The sequence below is a fragment of the Lynx canadensis genome, chromosome A3 (assembly GCF_007474595.2).
Source record: "Lynx canadensis isolate LIC74 chromosome A3, mLynCan4.pri.v2, whole genome shotgun sequence".
Taxonomy (NCBI): domain Eukaryota; kingdom Metazoa; phylum Chordata; class Mammalia; order Carnivora; family Felidae; genus Lynx; species Lynx canadensis.
In genome coordinates, this window is record NC_044305.1 from 51,720,299 (window position 1) to 51,743,167 (window position 22,869).

At 34.2% G+C, this 22,869-nt stretch overlaps 1 protein-coding gene across 2 annotated transcripts in view; it reads right to left on the bottom strand.

Annotated features, from left to right (window-relative positions):
- GCC2 (GRIP and coiled-coil domain containing 2) overlaps positions 1 to 22,869 on the bottom strand; it is a 66,880-nt gene that overhangs the window by 40,317 nt on the left and 3,694 nt on the right. For both annotated transcript variants that reach the window (XM_030310290.2, XM_030310289.1), the window contains exons 5-13: positions 20,689 to 20,793; positions 17,520 to 19,985; positions 16,758 to 16,827; positions 13,953 to 14,053; positions 13,629 to 13,727; positions 6,917 to 7,036; positions 3,738 to 3,902; positions 3,334 to 3,438; positions 2,297 to 2,459 (exon numbers count right to left, since the gene is read on the bottom strand). In XM_030310290.2, the coding sequence (XP_030166150.1) occupies positions 2,297 to 2,459; positions 3,334 to 3,438; positions 3,738 to 3,902; positions 6,917 to 7,036; positions 13,629 to 13,727; positions 13,953 to 14,053; positions 16,758 to 16,827; positions 17,520 to 19,985; positions 20,689 to 20,793 (3,394 nt within the window). The remainder of the gene's footprint in view (positions 1 to 2,296; positions 2,460 to 3,333; positions 3,439 to 3,737; positions 3,903 to 6,916; positions 7,037 to 13,628; positions 13,728 to 13,952; positions 14,054 to 16,757; positions 16,828 to 17,519; positions 19,986 to 20,688; positions 20,794 to 22,869) is intronic.

Below are 22,869 nucleotides of genomic sequence, written 5' to 3' on the forward strand. Positions count from 1 at the left end.
AAAACAGAACTACCCTATGACCCAGCAATTGCACTACTAGGTATTTATCCAAGGGATACAGGTGTGCTGTTTTGAAGGGACACATGCACCCCAATGTTTATAGCAGCACTAGCAACAACAATCAAAGTATGGAAAGAGCCCAAACGTCCACAGATGGATGAATGGATAAAGAAGATGTGGTATATATAGACAATGGAGTATTACTCAGCCATCAAAAAGAATGAAATCTTGCCATTTGCAAGTATGTGGATGGAACTAAAGGTATTATGCTAAGCAAAATTAGTCAGAGAAAGACAAATATCATATGACTTCACTCTGAGGACTTTAAGACACATACCAGATGAACACAAGGGAAGGGAAGGAAAAGTAATATAAAAACAGGGAGGGGGGGAAAACATAAGACTCTTAAACATGGAGAACAAACAGAGGGTTACTTGAGGGGTTGTGGGGGGGGGGGATGGGCTAAATGGGTAACAGGCATTATGGAATCTACCCTGAAATCATTGTTGTATTATATAGTAACTAACTTGGATGTAAAAAAAAAAAAAAAGAATAAAATTTTACAGTTAAGAAAAAAATGAAGGCAATTTTTTGGGGGTGAAAGACATGACAGAATTCAATACCTACTGCCCACAGTACAAGATATGTTAAAGGAAGTCCTTCAGGCAAAAGGAAAGTCATACTTGATGAAATCTGGATATACATGAAATGAAGAGCAACAGAGATGGTAAATATGTGGGTAAATAGTTAAAAAATTTTTTTCTAGTTTTTTATTTCTTTAAAACAGGGATTGGAAAATGTTTTACATGGTGAGGTAATAAATATTATAGTGTTGCAGGTGATACAGTGTCTGTTACAACTACTCAACTGTGTTGTTATAGCATGAAAGTAACCATAGGTGATACACACAAATGTACATGGCAATGTTTTTTTGCCATGTACAATGGTATAGCTAATAAAAGAGATAAAATAGCATCATATAAATTAATTCAAAAGAAGGCAGATAAAAGAGGAGAAAGGAAATGAATTACAAGAACAATAGAAAATAATCAGCAAGATAGATTTAAATCTAATCACATAAATATTTATGTTAAAAATAAATGACTTATATATTCCAATTAAATAGCAGAGACTCTCAGCTTGGAGAGAAAAGGAAGACTCAACTATATGCTATCTAAAAGGAATATTTTATAGACTTAGGTCGCAAGCCAAAGGATAGGAAAAGACATGCTATGTAAACAATAAACAAAAGAAAGCTGGAGTGGTTACATTAATATCAAAGTGGACTTTAGAAAAATAAATATTACTAGTAATAAGACACATTTCATAATAATAGAGGAATTAAATTACCAAGAACAAGTAATGATTCTAAATGTAAATGTAGCTAATTCCAGAGTTTCTAAATATATGAAGCCAAAACTAACAGAAATGAAAAGAGAAAGAAATCCACAGTTATGTTCAGGAAATTCAACATCCCTCTCTCCATACTTGATAAAGCAGTAATCAGAAAATCATTAAAAATACAGAAAACTTAAACAGTCACCTAACTTGACTTAATTGACATTAGTTAGAACACTCTATCCAACAACTAATACAGTTGAACACATTGTTTTCAAGTGCCTAAGGAGCATTCACCAAAAGAAATCTTATTCTGAACCCTAATACAAAACTGAATAAACTTAAAAGGACTGAAATCATGCAGAATATGTTTTTTAACTACAACAGAATTCAGTAAGAAATCATTAACAGAAAGATATTTGAAATTCCTTCAAACAAATTAAATAACACACTTGTAAATAACCCATAGGTCAAAAAAGAAATCCAAAGGAAATTTAAAAAATCTTGAGTGGAATAAAAAGTATAACATACCAACTTATGAGATGTGGCTGAAGGAGTGCCTGGGGATATTTAGAGCTTTAGGTGCATACATGAGAAATCATTTTATGGAAAGAATGGAATGTAATCACCTTAAAAAGAAGGTTTAATTGCTATTTGATGTTCCTACTCTGCTGACAACCAGCAAATCGTGGATAAGACCATTTCTTACCTTTGTATCACTCACATAGCAGGTACTTAAGAAATGTTTAAGTAAGTGAATGCATTATTCACCAACGCGGACTGTACACATCCAAACAAAACATGGTTTTACAACCCTCCTGGTCCTTAAGAATAGTGAGCATTGTGTGAAAGCTCTGGTTGGCAGTCAAAGACTGGTGAAATGAACAACTAATGTTTCTGCCCTGTGTTCTGTTATGATGAAATTATTGTAAGTTAAAGTGAATTTTGTTTTACTCACCCATTTCTTCTTGCAGGGTTTCTTGTTTCTGCTTCTGAATTTTTATTTCTTGCTCCAAATCTTCTATCTTGCTGTTTTTATTAGCTAACTTTTGATTTAGTTCTTTCATCAAACGTTCATAATCAGCTATTTCCATATTCATCAATGTGGTTTGCTGGGCATCCTGCACATATCAGAAATAAAAGATCCACATAATAGTAGATCAGTTGATTTGCAAAACTGTTAATTGCATAATTATAAATTATGCCACAGGAATAAACATATTCTATTATGCTTTTCTGTAATATGGAAAGTTAACACATATGAACAAACTAGAAATTGGTACTTTCTAATTTGTAATTTTATAAAATAAAATATTTTCTAATAGTTTAATCTAACTTTCTCAGTTTCACTGAATTTCATCATAATTTTCATTAACCACAATTCATAGTTCTACCTATGGAGCTCTTATTTATAAAATATTAACATTGAAAAATTTCTTAAAATTAATTTATTTATTTTGAGAGAGAGAGAGCCAGGGAGGGACAGAGAGGGAGGGGTAGAGAGAGAATCCTAAGCAGGCTCCATGCTCTCAGTGCGGCTCAATCTCTTAAATCGTGAGATCACGATCAATAGTCAGACGCTTGACCAACTGAGCCACTCAGGTGCCCCTAAAATATTAACATTTTAAGCAGCTCTTACAGTACTTTTCTTTTTGGCCTCATCTTTGGAGAAGTAGAGAAAAATCAGCCAAAGTTTTAAGTATAATACAAATTCCCATTTTTGACATTAATTAGATCTTCATGTGTCATAGAATAATCCTGTACAAAAAATGAAGTATCAAACCAAAATCTAATCATTTTTGAGCCTAGATTCTTCTGAAAAAACAGGACTGAGAGAAATAAGTTAAACTTGCAATTTTTTGAGGCTGACAATTTACACATGATTATTTTGGTACCTCAAAAACCTTATTTTTGACATATTTCCTTTCTAAACTATTAGAATAGTTTAACACTGTGAATATTGATCTTAGTTTTGAATTTAGTATTTTATTTTACCTTTCTAACCAGCTCTAATTCTTGCATAGTTTTCTGAAGCTGTTTCTTTTCCTTCTGAAGTTGAAGCTGAAGTTCTTCAAGTTCATTTACAGAACTGGCATGCTCCTGAAATTAAAAATAAAAATATTGCCACCTCATCCCCCCAAGCCAACTAGCATTAAAAAAAGGTATTTGTAAGGGTCGATAAAATGAATTTGACATACTAAAATACAAAAAAAAGCTTGAAAACCTTTTAATATTTAAAAAATGTGCACCCCAAAATTATATCTTGGGATTCTCAAGTTCATAGTTCACAAACATTAGGGAATTAATGAACTCTGTTGTATTCATAGTCTTTCCTTCACTTAAGTAATATAATACAAATATCACTATATAACAAATTAATCCCATGGGACTGTTTGTACCTTTATCTTCTGTTCTTTCTGAAGTTTTTCGGCTTCCAACTCTTTGTCTGCCACTGCTTTGGCTTTTTGGACTTCTAATATCTGTACTTCTAATAACTTTGCATTAGACTGTAGTGTCTCAATACGAGCCAGGAGATCTTCATTATCAGAATTTAATTTTTCACACTAGAATGACAAATGTTCACTACCGTAAACATGCAGAAAAATATGTACAAGACAGGAAGAATAAAATAATACATTATGAGATTATGGCACAATTTGAAAACTGAAGATTTCAAAAACAATTCCACATAATGTAAAATCGAGAAGAAGTTTAAAACACTATTGTTAAAATAAATTTGGCAAACATTACAAGAGACCACAAGCACTGGCAGAGGAAAAGCAAAAAAGAAACAAAACCAAAAATACCCCAGGGAGCTGAGATTAGAGCAGTAGATAAGACAGGAGAGTTGCCAGCTGTTTTGTCATAGTCTTCCCCCAACAGGGGGAAAAAGAAAATGCAATTAAGTTTATATTAAGTTTAATTAAAAGTTTTTATGCAAAAATACTGAAATTTAAACATATTTATTACAATTTTCATGTTTGCTTTTACTCAATTTAAAATTACCTGAAAAGTCCTTTCAACCAAATGGGTGTGTAAGGAATGTACCTCAACATAATAAAGGCCGTATATGACAAGCCCACAACTACATCATACTCAATAGTGAAAAGTTTTTCCTCTAAGATCAGGAACAAGACAAGATTCCTACTTGTGACATTTTTATTTAACATAGTATTAGAAGTCCTAGTCACAACAATAAGCAAGAAAAAGAAAAGGCATCCGAATTACAAAAGAAGAAGTAAACCTGTCACTATTTGCAGATGACAGGATACTACGTATAGAAAACCCTAGGGGCGCCTGGGTGGCGCAGTCGGTTAAGCGTCCGACTTCAGCCAGGTCACGATCTCGCGGTCCGTGAGTTCGAGCCCCGCGTCGGGCTCTGGGCTGATGGCTCAGAGCCTGGAGCCTGTTTCCGATTCTGTGTCTCCCTCTCTCTCTGCCCCTCCCCCGTTCATGCTCTGTCTCTCTCTGTCCCAAAAATAAATAAACGTTGAAAATTTAAAAAAAAAAAAAAAAAAAAAAAAAGAAAACCCTAAAGACTCCACCAAAAAACTTTTAGAATAAACAAATTCAGTAGAGCTGCAGAATACAAGATCAATATACAGAAATCTGTTGTGTTTTCTATACACTAATGACAAACTATCAGAAAGAAGAATTAAGAATAAACAATCCCACTTAAAACTGCATCAAAAAGAAAAAAAGTACCTAGTAATAAATTCAAAGAGGTGAAAGACTTAAAACTTTAAGACACTGATGGAAGAAATTGAAAATGACAGAAATAAATGGGAAGATATTCTATGCTCATAGATTGGAAGAATTAATATTTTTCAAAAGTCCAAATATTGTTATCCTGACCAAAGCAATCTACAGATTCAATGCAATCCCTATGAAAAATTCAATGGCATTTTTCAGGGAACTAGAACAATCCCAAAATTTGTACAGAACCTAAGAAGAGCCCAAATAGCCAAAGCAATCTTGAAAAAGAAGAATGAAACTGGAGCTATCATGCTCCCCAATTTCATACTATATTACAAAACTATAGTACTCAAAACAGTATGGTACTGGCATAACAGCAGACATGCAGGTCAATGAAACAAAGAGCCCAGAGATAAACCTATGATAATAAGGTCAATTCACTTATGACAAAGGAGCCAGGAATATACAATAAGAAATGTACAGTCTCTTCCAATAAATGGTGTTGGACAAGTTGGATGTCCACATGCAAATGAATGAAACTGGACCACTACCTTCATCTTACACAAAAATTAACTTAAAATGGTTTAAAGATTTGAATGTAAGACCTGAAACCATAAGACTCCTAGACAATGGCAGTATGCTCCTTGACACTGGTCTTGTCAATGATATTTTGAACCTGATACCAAAAGCAAAGGCAACAAAAATAAAAATTAACAAATGGGACTGCATCAAATTCAAAACCTTCTTTATAGCAAAGGAAACCATCAACAGAATGAAAAGGCAACCTACTGAATGGGAGAAAGTATTTGCAAATCTTATATCTGATAATGGGTTAACAGCCTAAATAAAGAACTTGTACAATTCAAAAGCAAAAAACCAAACAATTCGATTTAAAAATGGGCAGAATATCTATACAGGCATTTTTCCAAAGACATACAAATGGCTAACAGGTACATGAAAAGATGTTCAACATCACTGATTATCAAAGAAATGCAAATCAAAACCACAATGAAATATCATCTTATATCTGTTAGAATGGCTATCATCCGAAAAACAGAAACAGCAAGTGTTGGCAAGGATGTGGAGAAAAGGGTTGGGAATGTAAATTGGTGCAGCCACTGTGGAAAACCTTATGGAAGTTCTCAAAAAATTAAAAACAGAACTACCATATGATCCAGTAATTACACTTCTGGGTATTTATTCGAAGAAAATAGAAACACTAACTCAAAAAGATATATGCACAACCACGTTTACTGCAGCATGACTTACAATGGACAGGATAAGGAAACAACCTAAGTGTTCACTGATGGATGAATGGATAAAAAACATGTGGTATATGTATGTATGTATGTGTATGTATGTGTATGTATGTGTATATATGAAATGGAATATTATTTGGCCATACAGCCATACAGAAGTATGAAATCTTGCCATCTGTGGCAACATGGATGGACCTTGAGGGCATCATGCTAAGTGAAATAAATCAGAGAAAGATAAATACCATATGATCTCTCATATATGTGCAATTAAAAAAAAAAAAAAAACGAAACAACTAAGCTCATAGAATATGTGGTTGCCAGAGGCACAGGGTGGGGGTGGGTGAAATAAGTGTAGGCAGTCAAAGGTTATAAACTTCCAGTTATAAAATAAATAAGTCATGAAATGTACAGCATGGTGCTATAGTTAATAACACTGTATTGAATATTTGAAAGTTGTTAAGAGAGTAAATCCTAAAAGTTCTAATTACAAGGAAAAAAAATTCTGTAACTACGTATGGATAGGTGGTAACCAGACTTCAAAATATATGCAAATCATGATGTACACCTGAAACTAAACTAATACAATGTTGTATGTCAATTATACCTCCACAAAATTTTTTTACCTGAAAAGTTGAATTCCTTAATTGTCTTGTAAGTTCTTCTATGTGATGTTCAAAATTATTAGCACGTTCTTTTTCCACATCCAACTGCTCTGACTGCTTATCATATTCTAATAAAAGATTCTTCAATAAAAAACAAAAGGATTTAACTTTAGACAATTATACATTTGACCAATCAGACTATATTACCAAACCATCTTGATATAACATTTGAGTCCATTCTGAAAGTTTAAAACGCTTAGCTAAGTTCAACATTTGACAGAACATCTAATTGGCACTGTATAATAAAATTAACATAGTTCAGAGGACTTTAGTATGGGATGGAACTATTAAAGGGCAAAAGGATTTTACATTTATACAGTACCAGCAAGTTAAATATATTCTAGTCATCAATAAAAATAAACTCCTGTAACATAAACAAAATTTAAAGAGGGAGGAGAAAAAGCTTAACCTGGTGGCCTATTAACTCCACCTAAAGAATTGTGATGAGGGAGATGTTTCAGGCCTGGCCTAATATAAGGTATAAGTGCTAATGGAAGGACATAGGAAGATATTTCATACAATCAGTGTCTCACTCTCTGTGGCAAGATGTTTACCATTTTTTGAACTCTAAAACCAATGGAATTTTGATATTTTTGGTTGGTCCCTACTCAAGAACAAAATGCCCAGGCTGACCTTTTTGCAACATACTGGCAAATTAGGTTATCCTCCAAAGTATGTAAATGAGATTCACTGTTTTGAGACTGTGTGTACTGTTTTTTTTTTTCCCCCTCCTCTAATAAATCCTGCTTTTGCCTTGGTTCTTGGAAAACTACCGACTGTTCTTCACATAATGAATTTGTGTACAGAATAACTAACAAAATCTGAGTTTTCTTTGAAAGTTTACTTTGGAAAGCCTAAAAAGTGACCTTCATCCAGACCAGGACTTCTTGAGTCCTTCCCAGGCTCCTCTGGGGTTTCATGTGTGACAATTATAGGCTCTTTCCGGCTCTTGCTTGCCAAATCCGATTCTTGGCTAAGTGTAATTTTGTTTCTAATTCTGATTTATACATAATCAACTATTATCCACACTAGTAGCTGAATGTTGGGATCTGAGTTTCAATTTTATGGTCTACCCATCTAATGATCGGCAAAAAACAGGATGTAGGAACCAAAAATCTGGCTTATATATATATGTTTGTCCATGTTTATGTGTCTGAGGGTTCTGCTATTTCCTGGCTTAAATGAATATGGGGTTGAGAAATCATTTGTCTTCTACAGAGAGAAGATTCCATGCTGTTTTTGTATTTCGTGCAGATTCCTCTAAGTCTATAGATCAGAGATCTTTATCTTCTTAAACTCTATCTCATCTTCGTTTTTACTTGCTATGGTTCTAATAGTTGTCAAGAGCTGCAAAAATGGGATTCCTATAACAAAGCTGACTTAAATAAATAATGGCTCGCCACAGGAAATTCTGACTATAATCACATATTATTCCTAAGGGGAGCACTGGAACAAAAAATGAATGCCATGCGTGCAATGGTCTAATTTCCTCGATGCATATGCCTATATTGACTCCAAGCAAATGAATAATTACAAATTATCACTGCTTCAGAATTGTTGCACGTTCAGATCTTTTTTTTTTTTTTTTTGATATTTTTAATGTATGTTTACTTTTGAAGGCGAGAGAGAGACACACACAGAATCTGAAGCAGGCTCCAGGCTCTGAGCTGTCAGCACAGAGTCCAACATGGGGCTTGAATTCATGAGCTGTGAGATCATGACCTGAGCTGAAGTCAGGCGTCCAACTGACTGAGCCACCCAGGCGCCCCTGTTCAGATCTTTAAAACAACAACAACAACAACAACAACAACTTAAAGGCATCTGGGGAACTTGGTTAAGCATCCAACTCTTTATTTTGGCTCAGGTCACGATCAAGCTCTGCATCAGGCTCCACACTGAGCATGGAGCTGGCCTGGGATTCTCTCTCTCTTGCTCTCTCTCCTCCTCCTGTTCATGTGTGCGTGCACCTGCTCTCTTTCTCTTAACATAAACGTTAAAAAACTGATAAAAATGATTATTTTAAGTGATATGAACACTGAAAAAAGAAACTGGCCAGGTTCACAAGTCTACAAAATTCCTCAGCATCCTAATATTGATGTTCCCTGAGGAACCTAATGGAGCTCAGTTATGTCTATTTTTATAAAAAATGATCATGATTCTTAAACATATCAGCAGGACCGATTTAATTGTACATCCTGTTGTTTCCTCACAAATGGAATCCCTAGCTTATTCAAAGACTGAGAAAATTCTACAACTATAAAATGTATTTTTAAGTTTATTTATTTACTTTGAGAGAGAGAGAGGGAGAGAGAGAGCAAGCTGGTGAGGGGCGGAGAGAGGGACAGAGAGGGAATCCCAAGCAGCCTCCACACTGCCAGCACAGAGCCTGATGTGGGGCTTGAATAATCAACTGAGCCACCCAGGTGCCCCTAAAATGTATTTTTGAAAATGTTTTACTTTTGAAAATGTTTAGACTTCATTTTTTTAAGAGCAGTTTTAGGTTCACACCAAAACAGAGAGGAAGGTACAGATTTCCCATTACTCCTCTACCCCCAAATGCAGAGCCTTCTATATTATCAATAATACATGGCACATTTGTTACAATTGATGACCTTACACTGACACATCACCATCCAAAGTCCATAGTTTACATTAGGGTTCACTTCTGGTGTTGTACATTCTCTAGCTTTGGACAAATTTATAATGACATACATCCACCATTAATCAGTATCATACAGAGTAGTTTCACAACCTAAAAATCCTCTGTTCCATCTATTCATCCCTTCCTCCCCAACCACTGATTTTTTTGTTTTTATCTGTCTTTTCCCTTTTCCAACATGTCATGTAGTTGGAATCATACATTATGTAGACTTTTAAGATTGGCTTCTTTTGCTTGGTAGTAGCATGCATTTAAGTTTCCTTCATGCCTTTTCATGGCTTCATAGCTCATTTCTTTTCAGTGCTGAATGACATTCCATTGTCTGGATGTACCAGTTTATCTATCCATTTACCTACTGAAGGCCACCTTGGTTGTTCCCAAATTTTGGCAATTATAAACAAAGCTGTTTATAACACCTACATGCAGGTTTTTGCGTGGATATGTTTTCAACTCCGTTGCATAAACACCAATAGTTACTAGATCATATGGTAAAGAGTAGGTTTAGTTTTGTGAGAAATTGCCAAACTTCTGTTAAAATGGCTGTACTATTTTGTACCCCCTACCAGATTTTCTGAATGAGAGTTCCTATTGCTCCATGTCTTTGTCAGCATTTGTTGGTGTTGGTGTTTCACATTTTGGCCATTCTAATAGGCATGCAGTGGTTTTAATTTGCACTTCCCTGATGACATATGGTGTGGAATATCTTTTCATATGCTTATTTGCCATCTGTTTATCTTCTTTGGTGTAAGTTTTTTGGCCCAGTTTTAAATCAGGCTTTTTGTATTCTTACTGTTGAGTTTTAGTAGTTCTTTGCATATTTTAGGATAACAGTCCTTTATCAGATGTACGTCCTTTGCAAATATTTTCTCCCAGTCTATGCCTTCTCATTCTCTTGACATTATCTTTCGCAGAACAAATACTTATAATTTAAACATATATGTGTGTGTGTGTCTGTGTATGTATGTGTGTGTGTGTGTGTGTGTGTGTGTGTGTGTGTATACATATAGCTTATCAATTCTTTCATGGATCATACCTTTGGTGTTCTAAAAAGTCATTGTTACACTCAAATTCACCTAGGTTTTCTCCAGTTATTTTCTAGGAGTTTCACAGTTTTTTGTTTTACATGTAGGCTTATGATCCACTTTTGAGATAATTTTTGTGAAGGGTATGAGGTCTGTATCTAGATTCAATTTTTTTTTTTTTTTTACAGGTGGATGTCTAATTGTTTTAGCACCGTTTAAAAGATTATCTTTTCCTCCACTGTCAAAGATCAGCTGACTATATTTATATGGGTCTATCTCTGGACTCTCTATTCTCTCCTACTGATCTATTTATTCTTCTACCAATATCACATTGTCTTGATTGCTGTAGTTTTATAGTAAGTCTTGAAGTCAGGTTAATTCTCCCATTTTGTTCTTCTTCAGTATTGTTTTCTGAGTCTGACCTACATCATTTTCCTTCTCTAAGGAACTTTAAAAATTTTTAAGAGTTTATTTAGAGAGAGAGAGAGAGAGAACATGTGTGAGACTGGAGGAGGGGCAGACAAGGGGGAGAGAGAATCCTAAGCAGGCTCTGTGCTCTAAGCAAAGAGCCTGATGTAGGGCTTGAACCCACGAACTGTAACATCATGATCCGAGCTGAAATCCAGAGTCAGATGCTTAACTGACTAAGCCACCCAGGCGCCCTAAATTTTTAACATTTCTTGAAAGGCATGTCTTTCTTTTCCTGTGAGCATTCTCATTATGCAGTTGTACCTTTTGTACTTGGCTCACCATTCTTTGATATTCTTTTTTTTTTTTTTTTTTTTGTCTTTTGGAATCTATCTATATATATATATATATTTAATTTTTATTGGTTTTTGAGAGAGACAGTGGACATGTGTAAGGAGAGAGGGGCAGAGGAAGAAAGAATCTTAAAAAGGCCCCACGCTCAGCACGGAACCTGACACAGGGGATCCCACAACACTGGGATCATGACCTGAGCTGAAATCGAAAGTTGGACACTCAACCGACTGAGACACCCAAATGCCCCTGAAATCTATATTAAAAAAATTTTTTTTAATGTTTGCTTATTTTTTGAGAGAGAGCAACAGAGTGTGAGTAGGGGAGGGGCAGAGAGAAAGGGAGACACAGAATCCGAAGCAGGCTCCAGGCTCTGAACTGTCAGCACAGAGCCCAATGCGGGGCTCGAACTCATGAACCGTGAGATCATGACCTGAAACAAAGTTGGATGCTTCACCGACTAAACCACCCAGGCATCTCTATAGTTTAAAAAAAGAAATTGGCATACCTGGTCTACCCATTGATAAAAATTAATAAATTAGATTAAAATGTAAAGAAGCAAGCTGCTAATGGCTCATAAAAGACAAATGAGCCTATATTTAAATTTCAAATAAGTGTTTTAAAAAAATGGATGTGTCAAATACCTTTATATATTAAGGATATTAATCCCTTGTCATATTTTCATGTTAATTTTTTATTTTATATAGTTCAGTCTACCTTTTCCTTTGTAAATTCAATTGCTTTTAAGTTTAGAAACATATCTCATATCCAGCAGTAAAATGATTGTTTTATACCAGGTTTTAAAAAATCCTTTTCACTTTTCACAAAACTCTTTAAATCCACCTAGAATTTATTTTGGTGTGTGGGAGTAAAGTAAAAATCTAACTAAATTATTCTGAAGTAGTTACCTAATTCCTTCTTTGTTGGTTTCAATGTTTTCAAATCTTACTGGGCTAGTATACAATCTAGCTTAGTTGGTGATAGAACAGATCTGGAACCAGACTTCCTGAATCCAAACTTGGCTTTATTCTGTTACTTGCTGTGTGATAGCAGCAATGTTAATTATATGTTTCTTGTTTTTTTGTTTTTTTTTTACTAAAAAAAATTTTTTTTTAGAATTAAGTGTGATAAGATATGTAAAGTGCTTAGAAAAGAGGCTGGCCTAGAAGTGTTTGTTGTTATGCAGAGGTCTCTGTCTTCTGTTAAATTAATGTCTTATTTTTATATCAGAATTGTATCACATTATTATGGTTTTGTAATAAATTTCACACCTGCTAGAGCAAGATGCTTTTCTTTTTTCACTTTAAAAAGTATTAACTATTCTTGTGAGCTTATTTCCCATTTGAAACTTAAAATAATTGTCAAGATTGCCTAACCAAAATAGATAAATAAATCTTTAGTGAAATTGTTTCAGAACATGTAAACCAACCTGAAAACAAGTATATCAAATAATAATAGTTGCTATATATATGTTTTGCAGTTTTCTTCATGAAGTGCCAAGTTTTCTCATTAAAGTTCTTCCTGAAATTTTATTTTTTGGCTTCTATGGAATTTTCTTCTTTCAATCAATCCTACTTGGCTCACTCTCTTGTTGATACCATCCTCTTTTATTGTTATACACTGTAAGTTTCTTAAATTTTTTTTGTCTACTTCTCTGTTATTGCCATTAGAATTTAAGTCCTTAGAGGGCAGGAATTTAGTCTATTTGGTGGACTGCATCTCCCTAGTACTCAGTACTCACTCTGACTGTATAAATATTTGCTGAATAAATACATACAAGAATGTAAAGGTATTTATCTTACATTCAGGGATTTTGTTGCACTCTCTTATTTTAATTTTAAATTTTTTTATAATATTCTGTTAGGTTGATAAGCATATTACCTCCAAATAATGCTTTTACTTTCCTTTTAAACCTGTTGTTTGAGTTTCAAGTTTATTCACTTGGCCAGAATATAAAATAATAACAGTAATAATAGTCATCTTTTTTGTTACTGATTTTATTAGGAAATCCCAAGACAGAATTTTGGTTTTAAAAAACAACAGCTTGAAGGTACTTTAAATCTCAGACACTTAAAATCTTGATACTAGGATGCTATGACATTACACAAAAAAATAGAAACAAATTTACTAAAAAATACAAGGTGACTGTCTTATGGACAAGTTTTACATTTCTAGTACATTCCTTAACTTAAAAGTTACAAATATAACTTGCTATTAAAATAACTATTTTTACCTTATAGCTTTCTGCTCCTTGAATGAGATCTCTCATGGAAGTAGACAACTGATCCTTTTCTGATCGAACAGATTCAAGCTCTTCCCGTAGAGTCTGGGCCTATTTTAAATATATGATAAAAAATTTTGTTTTGTTTTTTAAAGATTTTATTTTTAAGTAATCTCTACACCCAATGTGGGGCTTGAACTCACGATGCTGAGATCAAGAGTCATGTGCTCTACCGACTGAGCCAGCCAGGCGCCCCTAAAAAGTTTTTTATGGACAGAAAAACTAGATTTTCTAATATGCAAGATTATTGAATCTTGTATTTTTAAGTCACCTTACCTCTCTTTTGCTAGAATCTAGTTCTTTTTTTGCCTTCACAGCAACTAGTTTTATCTTATTTATTTTTTCCTCTTTCTCTTTGGATTCTTTTTCCAGATATCCTAAAAACACAAAATGAAAGGATTATATATATGAACTCAAAAGGAAAAAATCCAAATTATTTACTTGTTTTAGCCTTAGAAATTGACCTTTAATCTGGAACGCAAAATCTGTAATCTGTAATTAAAAGTAATAAGTAGCAAAAATATTAGTATCTATTTTTTTAAGTGAAAGTTTAGTCATTACCTAAGCAAGGGAAACAATGGTAAAAATGTCCATTTCCTTCCAACTGTCAAAATAACCTACTCATTTCATAAGTGTCTAGGAATTGGAGAGGCTATTAGTGCTCCTTTAATGTTAGAAGATTTCCTAGAAACTCAACTATGGTAGGATTTTAGGTGGCAAATTGCAAATCAGGATCATATGGGGAAATATCAGATACAGTTAAATACTTTTGCTCTGTAGACACACTCCAATCCTGATCTCTTCCTTAACATCTTTAGCCATTTCCTCTATTTCAGCTCCTGTGTTCCAGATCTTATTTCTTGATATCTCTGCTTAAGTTATCTGAATTTCTGTCCTCGCTCATTAATCCAGATGCACCTGTGCTCACAGACTCTGCCTTTCTCTGCTGCTACAGGTGATTGTTTTGTCTGTGTGTTTGTGCAGCACTGGCCAATTGTTCCACTTTTGCATTTCATCCTACACCTCTCACGTACTCAAGAATCAGTGCAGCAAAGCTCCCTCTTTCTTGTGCAGCAAATCCCCCTCTCTAATGGAGTTTTCTTTTTTTCTTTCTTTCCTTTTTTTTTTAAAGTTTATTTATTTATTCTGAAAGAGAGAGAGAGAGTGGGGAGGGGCAGAGAGAGAGGGAGAGAAAGAGAATCCTAAGCAGGCTCTGTACTGTCAGCATGGAGCCCGATGCAGGGCTCGAACTCATGAACACATGAGATCATGACCTGAGCTGAAATCAAGAGTTGGCCACTCAACTGACTCAAGCCACCCAGGTGCCCCAGTGGAAGCACCAAAGAGGATGGGAAAGGTCATAAAAGGATTGCTGAAACAGCACACAAACAAAAAAAGGCAAACCACCACACTTCCCCTCTGGATACTATCTCATCTCTTTTATAAGCAAATCCCTTTGTAAGCATGTGTACACATGCTCTCAAATTTCTTTTTTTTTTTTTTTTTTGAACATATTTCATTCAGGCTCTGGCTTTAGCATATCACGGAAAAGGTTATCAAGTTACCAATGCCCTCTAGTTTGCTTAATCCAATGGTTAGTTCTTTGTACTGATGTTACTTTACCTATTCTAGCATTTGCCATGGTTAAATATTTTTTCCCTCTTTTTTTTTTAACGTTTATTTATTTTTGAGACAGAGAGAGACAGAGCATGAACGGGGGAGGGTCAGAGAGAGGGAGACACAGAATCTGAAACAGGCTCCAGGCTCTGAGCTGTCAGCACAGAGCCCGACGCGTGGCTCGAACTCACGGACCGCGAGATCATGACCTGAGCCAAAGTCGGCCGCTTAACCGACTGAGCCACCCAGGCGCCCCTTTTTTCCCTCTTTAAACACTTCTGTTACTTGCACTTCATCGATCTTAATTTCCAACACATTTTATATTCTGGGTTTTCCCAACTCACTGGCCGCTCCTTCCCAATCTCCTGTGCTGTTCCCATCTTTCAGACTTTTAAATGACAGAGAACGGTCTCTGGTCTTCATATTTTTTCTACATTCACTTCCTTGGTGATCTCCATCTCATGGCTTTTAACTGTTCTGTTAACTACAACTTTTTACCTCGGATCTACCTCTCTCCCCATAACTCCAGATTTGCATATTTAGTAGTCTACCTGACATCACCATCTGAGTTGTTAAATTTGTCTCAAACCGAGTTCCTAATCTCATTTTTAACCCCACTTGTCCCAGTCATCCACTATAAGAAAACTAGCATTCATTTAAAAATCTTCCAGCTTCCGCTGCTACCTCTCCCTCACTAGACTAACTAGACGCTAAATTGAAGATTTATGGGCACATTACTTAACACTTCTAAGTATTTGTCTCTTATTTTTAAATGGGAATAAAATAACTACTCCATAATGTTACTATGACAAAGATGTGTATAGGACAAAGTCTCAACTTCTTTGCATACATTCTAGTGCTTTTGTGGTCATACTCCTGCCTCTCTAGGAACTTCTTGGTATGCTCCTTGATGTTATGTATGTTGATATTCACACACCTGCCGTTCTCTCCTGCCAGAATACCTTTCTTCTCATGTCAAATTTCTCATTCTTCAACACAAAAGTATAGCCTATTCTGTGATGTTTTTCCTACCTGAAGACAGACAGCCGATCATGCCTTCCTGTACTTCCAGCATTACACCTTGTCGACACTTCAAACTACAACAGCCCCTCTGGCACTTGGCTCTTTGAAGACATGGTCTGTATTTTAATCACTTGCTATTACTAGTGCCTATCTAGCTAGGCATTCAAATAAACTTTGCTAAATAAATGAAAAATCCCCAAACCATCATGGAACCATTTATAAATGGAATCACATCAGTCCTTTAGATTAAACAATTAAACAAGAGAGTGGTAATTTTGGAAAGGAAGGCAAACAGATGGCAGAGAAGCAAAAATGGGGGCATTAGAGACAGCTAGTTATCATGATTTAACAACTCATTAATCAGCTACATTTCTCAATGTATTCTAACTCTAGAAGAATCTGTGTAATTCATTGTGACAACATATACAAAACCATACTTACCTATTTTTTCTTCCAACTCTTTTACTAAAGAAGGTTGATCATTTTCTACAGGTGATTTCTCTAAGGAATCCTAGATTTTATAGGAAAAACAAAAAGAAAATCACTTCATTTCCCATGATGAACTAATTGGCCATCATATCAAGCATGAGAAAATCCTCATTAAAGAAAATTCACACAAAAAGCAATTTGATGAGCAGTCTTTTTCTTACCTTGATAGACCAAGTAATACTGACCTTATGCATATAGAATTTACTGTAAAAAAACAGTAGTATCCAAGGCCAAGATGAACAACCTGACACATACCAAACACATAATGCAATAAAGAAAAGATTAAATGATTATAGTTTATCATACTTTCACAAATTTTGGACAAAAATCTAAAATTTTGGCTAAAGTTAAACACCACAATAGCCCACTTTTCTGCTCAATAGTGCTCTTTAAGAAAGGTAAAATGTGTATCACACCAGAATGAAATTCTAGTTTTTTCATGTTGTAGTTTTGGTGTTGACTAGTTATGCAATTTTGACCAAGACATTTAACCCCTTAATCATTTAATCTTATGCCAGATCAAGATTCTAAAATGATCTAAAACCAAAAAGTGACCAATATGGATACAGAATACGTAACATGAAAATGTTTAATGTACTTTTCAGAAAACAATTTACTTCTGACTTAAAAGTGTAAAAATTTAATGTATGTATTTTCTAGTCTAGTACTAGAACTAAGAATTTATTTAAATTAATAAAATTGAAATAATAGTACCTTTAATAACAACAACTCTGCTCTCACGTCCTGCAATTCAGCTTCTTTTTGTTCCTGCGATAGCCTCAGGTTTTCAAGCTCCCTTACAAAAGACTGTTCTTTTTCATTTTGGGTTTTATTTTTGCTATGTAAGTTTTGAGAGGTTTCTTCAACTTGACTTAAAAGATTCTGATTTTCAAGCCTTGTTTTTTCATTAGCATTCTTCATTTCTAGAAGATCAGACTGCAAGGCCTCTTTATGCGACAGGGTTTCTTCTAATTCTTTCCTTAAGAGAACTTTCTCTTGTTCATGGTCTCTTAGTAGAGACTGAAGCTTTTCATGCTGAACTGCATTCTCTTCTTGAAGGCACTTAATCTTTTTTTCTAACTCTGCTACCCTTTCATCATACTGAAATATCAAGTTGTGTTTTTCCTCATTGATTTTAGCTAAGGATTCACCTACAGCTTGTAGGATATTTACAACATCTTGCTCTTCATCTTCTTCTGAAACTTTTGACTCCATCTGCTTCAGAAAACCATATAACTGAGTTTTGACAAATAACTTCTGAACCTGCTCATTTTCAAACAGTGTACTTAAATTATCTCGTTCTGTAATTGTTACCTGAAGTTTCTTTTCTAATTCAGAAATGTGTTCCTTAAGCATAACATCTTCTTTTTGGGACAGGAGAACTTCCAAATCCCTATTCAACTGGTTCTTTTCTGAACTTAATCTATTATTTTCCTCATAAAGAGACTTAACTTCAGATGATAGTGCTTCCTGGTCCTCAGAGACAGTTTTTAATTGAACCATAAGTTTTTCTAGTTTTTGGTTATTTTGATCCTTTTCTTTTAAAGTTTCTTCTAGTTCTCCTCTTAATTCATTTACCTTTTGTTCCAGTTCACTGTTGCAGTGGCTAGTTTGCTCTACTTTTCCCCTAAGTTCTACAATCAATCTTTCTTCCCTTTCACATTTTTTATGGAGATTATTCATCTCTTCATGAGAAGTTTTTATTTTACTTATGAAATCATTTTTTTCCTCAGTGAGGGAACTTATCTTTGCTTCAAGTTCTTGTAACATGGTATCTCTTTGACTGAGACTAACTAAACACACTTCATTCTTTTCTTGAAGACTTTTTATGGTATTTTCAAGTTCTGGCACTAATTCTTGTTGGGACAACTTTTCATTTTCTCTCTGGAGACGATTCACAGTTTCAAGAAGAGCATCTTTTTCATTAAAGGCAGTTCTGAGTTTCTGCTGAAGTTCGTTAACATCAGATGCTTGCTGTTGCTTCATTGATTCAAACTCTTGACTTATTTTCCCAGCAGATTCCCCCAGTTCTGTTTGTAAGATCTCCATAATCTCCCTCAGACTCTCATAATTTAAAATTGCTTCTTGCTTTTCTTGCTGTAGGTTTTCACACTGCTCCTTAAGACCTTGTATTTCAAACATTAGTGTTAATTTTTCTTTTTCTGAACCTGACAAAAATGTCTCAGTTAGTTCTGATATTTCTTTTTGATGCTGTTCCTTAAGTCTCTGTACTTCTTTGTTATGTTGTTCTACAATACAGCAAAATTGTTTGTTTGAATCTTCTAGTTCAGATTTTAATTTTTCAATTACACAGCTCTGTTCTTCTTTAGCTAGCAATAATTCATTAATTTTAAACTCTAAGTCTTCCCGTTCATGAAAAAACTCATCCTTTATATGTTGTGCATCAAGTTCAAGTTTTAATTTAAGATTATTCATGTAAGTTACCTCATCTTTTAAGATACTATGTTGAGACTCCAGTTCTTTTAAGGTGTTTTCTAAGTGTTTGATTTTTTCGTTTACTACTTGTTCTACAAAAGCTTCTTCTTGTAAGAGCATAGGACACATCTGATTTTCGTGGTTTGCATCTGGCACATTCTCTAAGTTTTCTAATTCACATTCATATTTCTCCTGAATGTTCTTCACACTTGCTTCACATTGTCTGACTAAATTCTCCTTTAGCTGGTTTAAATTACTCACTTCTGCTTCCCGTTCTTTTGCAGATGCTTCTATTTGGCACATCAAATCTTTCACCTCTTCTTGGTGTGCAACTTTCAACTGCAAAATCTCTTCTTGCAAACTATTAATATCTTTTTGGTAACGCTGGGAATTAGCCTCAATGACTTCTTGGAGATGCGTAATTTCTTGCTCCTTTTCATTTGTGGCAGTGCTTAATTGTTTTTGCAGATATAAAATTTGTTCCTCAAAGACTGGCTTGATGTTCTGAATCTCTTGTAGTTTTTTAACATTATCTTCACAGTTACCCTGAAATTTAAGTTGTTCGGAAAGTTCTAATTGTTTTTTTGTTGCTTCTTCCAGTTCCTTTTGCAAGCTAGCTTTATCTTCACTGTGTTTGGAATGTACTGCCATTAATTCATTTTTCAGATTTTCAATTTCTTGCACATAGTTTCCTTGTGATTGTTCAAACTCCTTGTGCACATCTTCCATCTTAGTAATAGAATCCTATTATAAAAATCAGCACACAAAAATACCTAATTAAGACAAAAGAAATGCCTGCCTTCAGGAAAAATATTAGCCACAGGCTAACTGGAGAGAAAAGGAAGTGAGCAAAAATGTACATAGAGCAATATGACACTGAGACTCCCAAGAATTCTGCTCAGGCTGCAACTACCTTAAGTATCATACTGCACGTTGCAGTACTAAATGTGTTATTCAGGGTAATAACTAAAATCTAAGAAATCTCTGGATTTAATTTCCTTTTAAAAAGGGATAAATTACGGAAGTTATATTGAGTCACAAAGTTTTAATGAGTTATCTCCTGAGTTGAACAATAGGGGACTTTTGGGGAAAATTAGCCCAGACCCAATAGGCAATTGACTATTCCAGAACTGAACAATGATTCATTTAGAGTATGTGTGAGAGTCAACTTACTTAAACAAGTACTTTTTCACAAAACAAGTAATTTTTAATAATTCTCATTAAAGAGTAACATTACAGCAATAAAGAGGATTAAGAAATGCAAAAACTAAATGCTAGTTCTATCTCTATGTAGATGAGGGATTTCAGTTGTTTTTCTTTTTTAGATATTAATTTGTTGTTGTAAATTATTAAAGTCATCAAATCACATGCTTGTTAAGATTTTAGCTCTAAAATTCATGACTATAGTAAATAAATTAAAAAACCAAACATTACATTGTTGCCTTACCTCAACCTCTTGCTTCATTTTAATATTTTCTTTCTTCAGATAAAGACACTGTTGCTCACTCTCTGCTTTTTCCAGAAGAAGAGCATCCAGACGTTCAGTCAATGCCTGTTTTGGAGCAGGGTGATTTGTTTGCCAGAGGTTAAAAATGATGGATTGAACACATGCGCAATTTTTTCTTCACCATTTCCAAACCATACTGAAGTAAGAATAAAAGACTTAAAAAGGTCTATATGTAAGAACAAAGAGAAAAGGAGAAAATAAATAAGGACTACGGGAAATTTCACCATATTTTTGAAAAACTGAAAAGTGGAGGAGGAACTGAATTAGAAAGAGGAAGAAAAGTAAAACTTACAGTGTCTTCACAGGGAAACACACGAGAAGCTGGCAAATACTCTAGTAAATTAAATGTCCAGAAATTGGAGGCCCTAGATATTGTTGAGGGAAGTATAATGTGTGGGATTCAAAAACTGGGGATTGGTTGACAATATGAATAGAGAGGATGAGCATAAAAGGCAAGAAATCACCCCTGTCCCATCTTCCTCAGAGACAGGTTTGTTCTCTGCAGAAATTTAACAGGATAGAAAGTAAATGAAATGGAAACTAGATCAACAAGAGTAAGTAAAACTTCTAGCAAGACTGATTAAGAGAAGACAGAAGTCACAACAATAAAAATAAAAAGGAAACATATCTACATATAAATCAGAGATTAAACAGCTAAAGAGAATATTATGAACAATTATTTGGCAATAACATTAAAAACTGAAATGAAAGGAATAAAAATATAGCTTTATTAACTCAAGAAAAAAAAATTAAAAAGCCTAATACTGTAACAATTTAAAAATTAAACTAGTTGTTTAAAACTGTCCACCTAAGGTAACAGAAGGAATAGTTTCACAGGTGAATTCTATCAAATTTTCAAAGAACAGATTATCCCAATTACATATGAACTTGTTCAGACAAAATAAGAAGCAGATTCCGTTATTCTACAAAATTTGCATAACATGATACAAATATCGAAAGACTTTACAAACAGGAAAATCACAAATCCAATTCATCATGAATCCAGATTAAGTTAAACCTAAATGTTTAAAATCTATAAAAATGTTAAAATCTTAAATAAATTAGTCTACTATCACTCTATATCTGTCTACTTCTGAACTTACGTAAAGTAATAAAAACAAACCAAACAACAGATGTAGAAAATTTAGAGTTCTATATCAAGTTATAGCTATTATTCAAACATAGGTAGAATAAAGCCATTTTAAAATATGGGATGACATTTTCCTCCCATACATCCCTTCTTAGGATGCTACAGAAGGGCATACTCTATGAAGATGAGGTTAACCACCAAAGTGAATAACATGTCACTTAGCAAATGGGGGGCCAATATAGAAAAGCAGTGTAAAAATTCACAGGATCATGGCACAAGGCCATTTCCAGGAAAACTGGGTGGCAGACCTAGAGAACAACCAGAACAAATTAATGCAGGACAGAAGGCTTTAGAAGGGGGGTGGGGGGGGGGGGCCCAGGAAAAAACAGTAAAGATGATCTGATCTATCTGATCAATGGAAAGTAGGAGTTATTGGGAAAGATAGCAAAATTTTCATATGCTGTTAACAGCAAGTTAATAGCTAAATGTCTAAAATGGATAAATCAAGGAATAGCAGTGTAACTGTATTATTTAGAAATACAGAAATAATTTCTAGAAGTTATTAGTGTTTTAATAAGTTATTTAGTTATTAGCATTATTTGTAAATTATGTGCACAGATTACTTTGGTTAAAACAATTTTAGTTTTAAAATTAGCTTTTTCACATTACATAGAATATTGCAATATAAACTTCTGATTGGTAAATATCAGGGCAATCCTAAAAACACTCACTGATTTTTAGGGGATATATACAGGTCATTAACTGAAAACAGATATAAAAAATCTTGAAGATTAGAGGCACAGATGCACAGTTATTTCTTAGGAAATACAGACTTGATTCCAGCAAAGAGATAATAACAAGAGTGACATGTACTAGAAATTTCATTATCTTAACATGCAATTTCACCTCCCCCTTGCATTTGGAAGCAGCATATAACTTCATATACCTTCAAATTTTGACATGGAAAATATGATTATTCCTCTTCTAAAAATGAAAGTCAAATACATCAGCTTTGAATAAAACTTTAGATG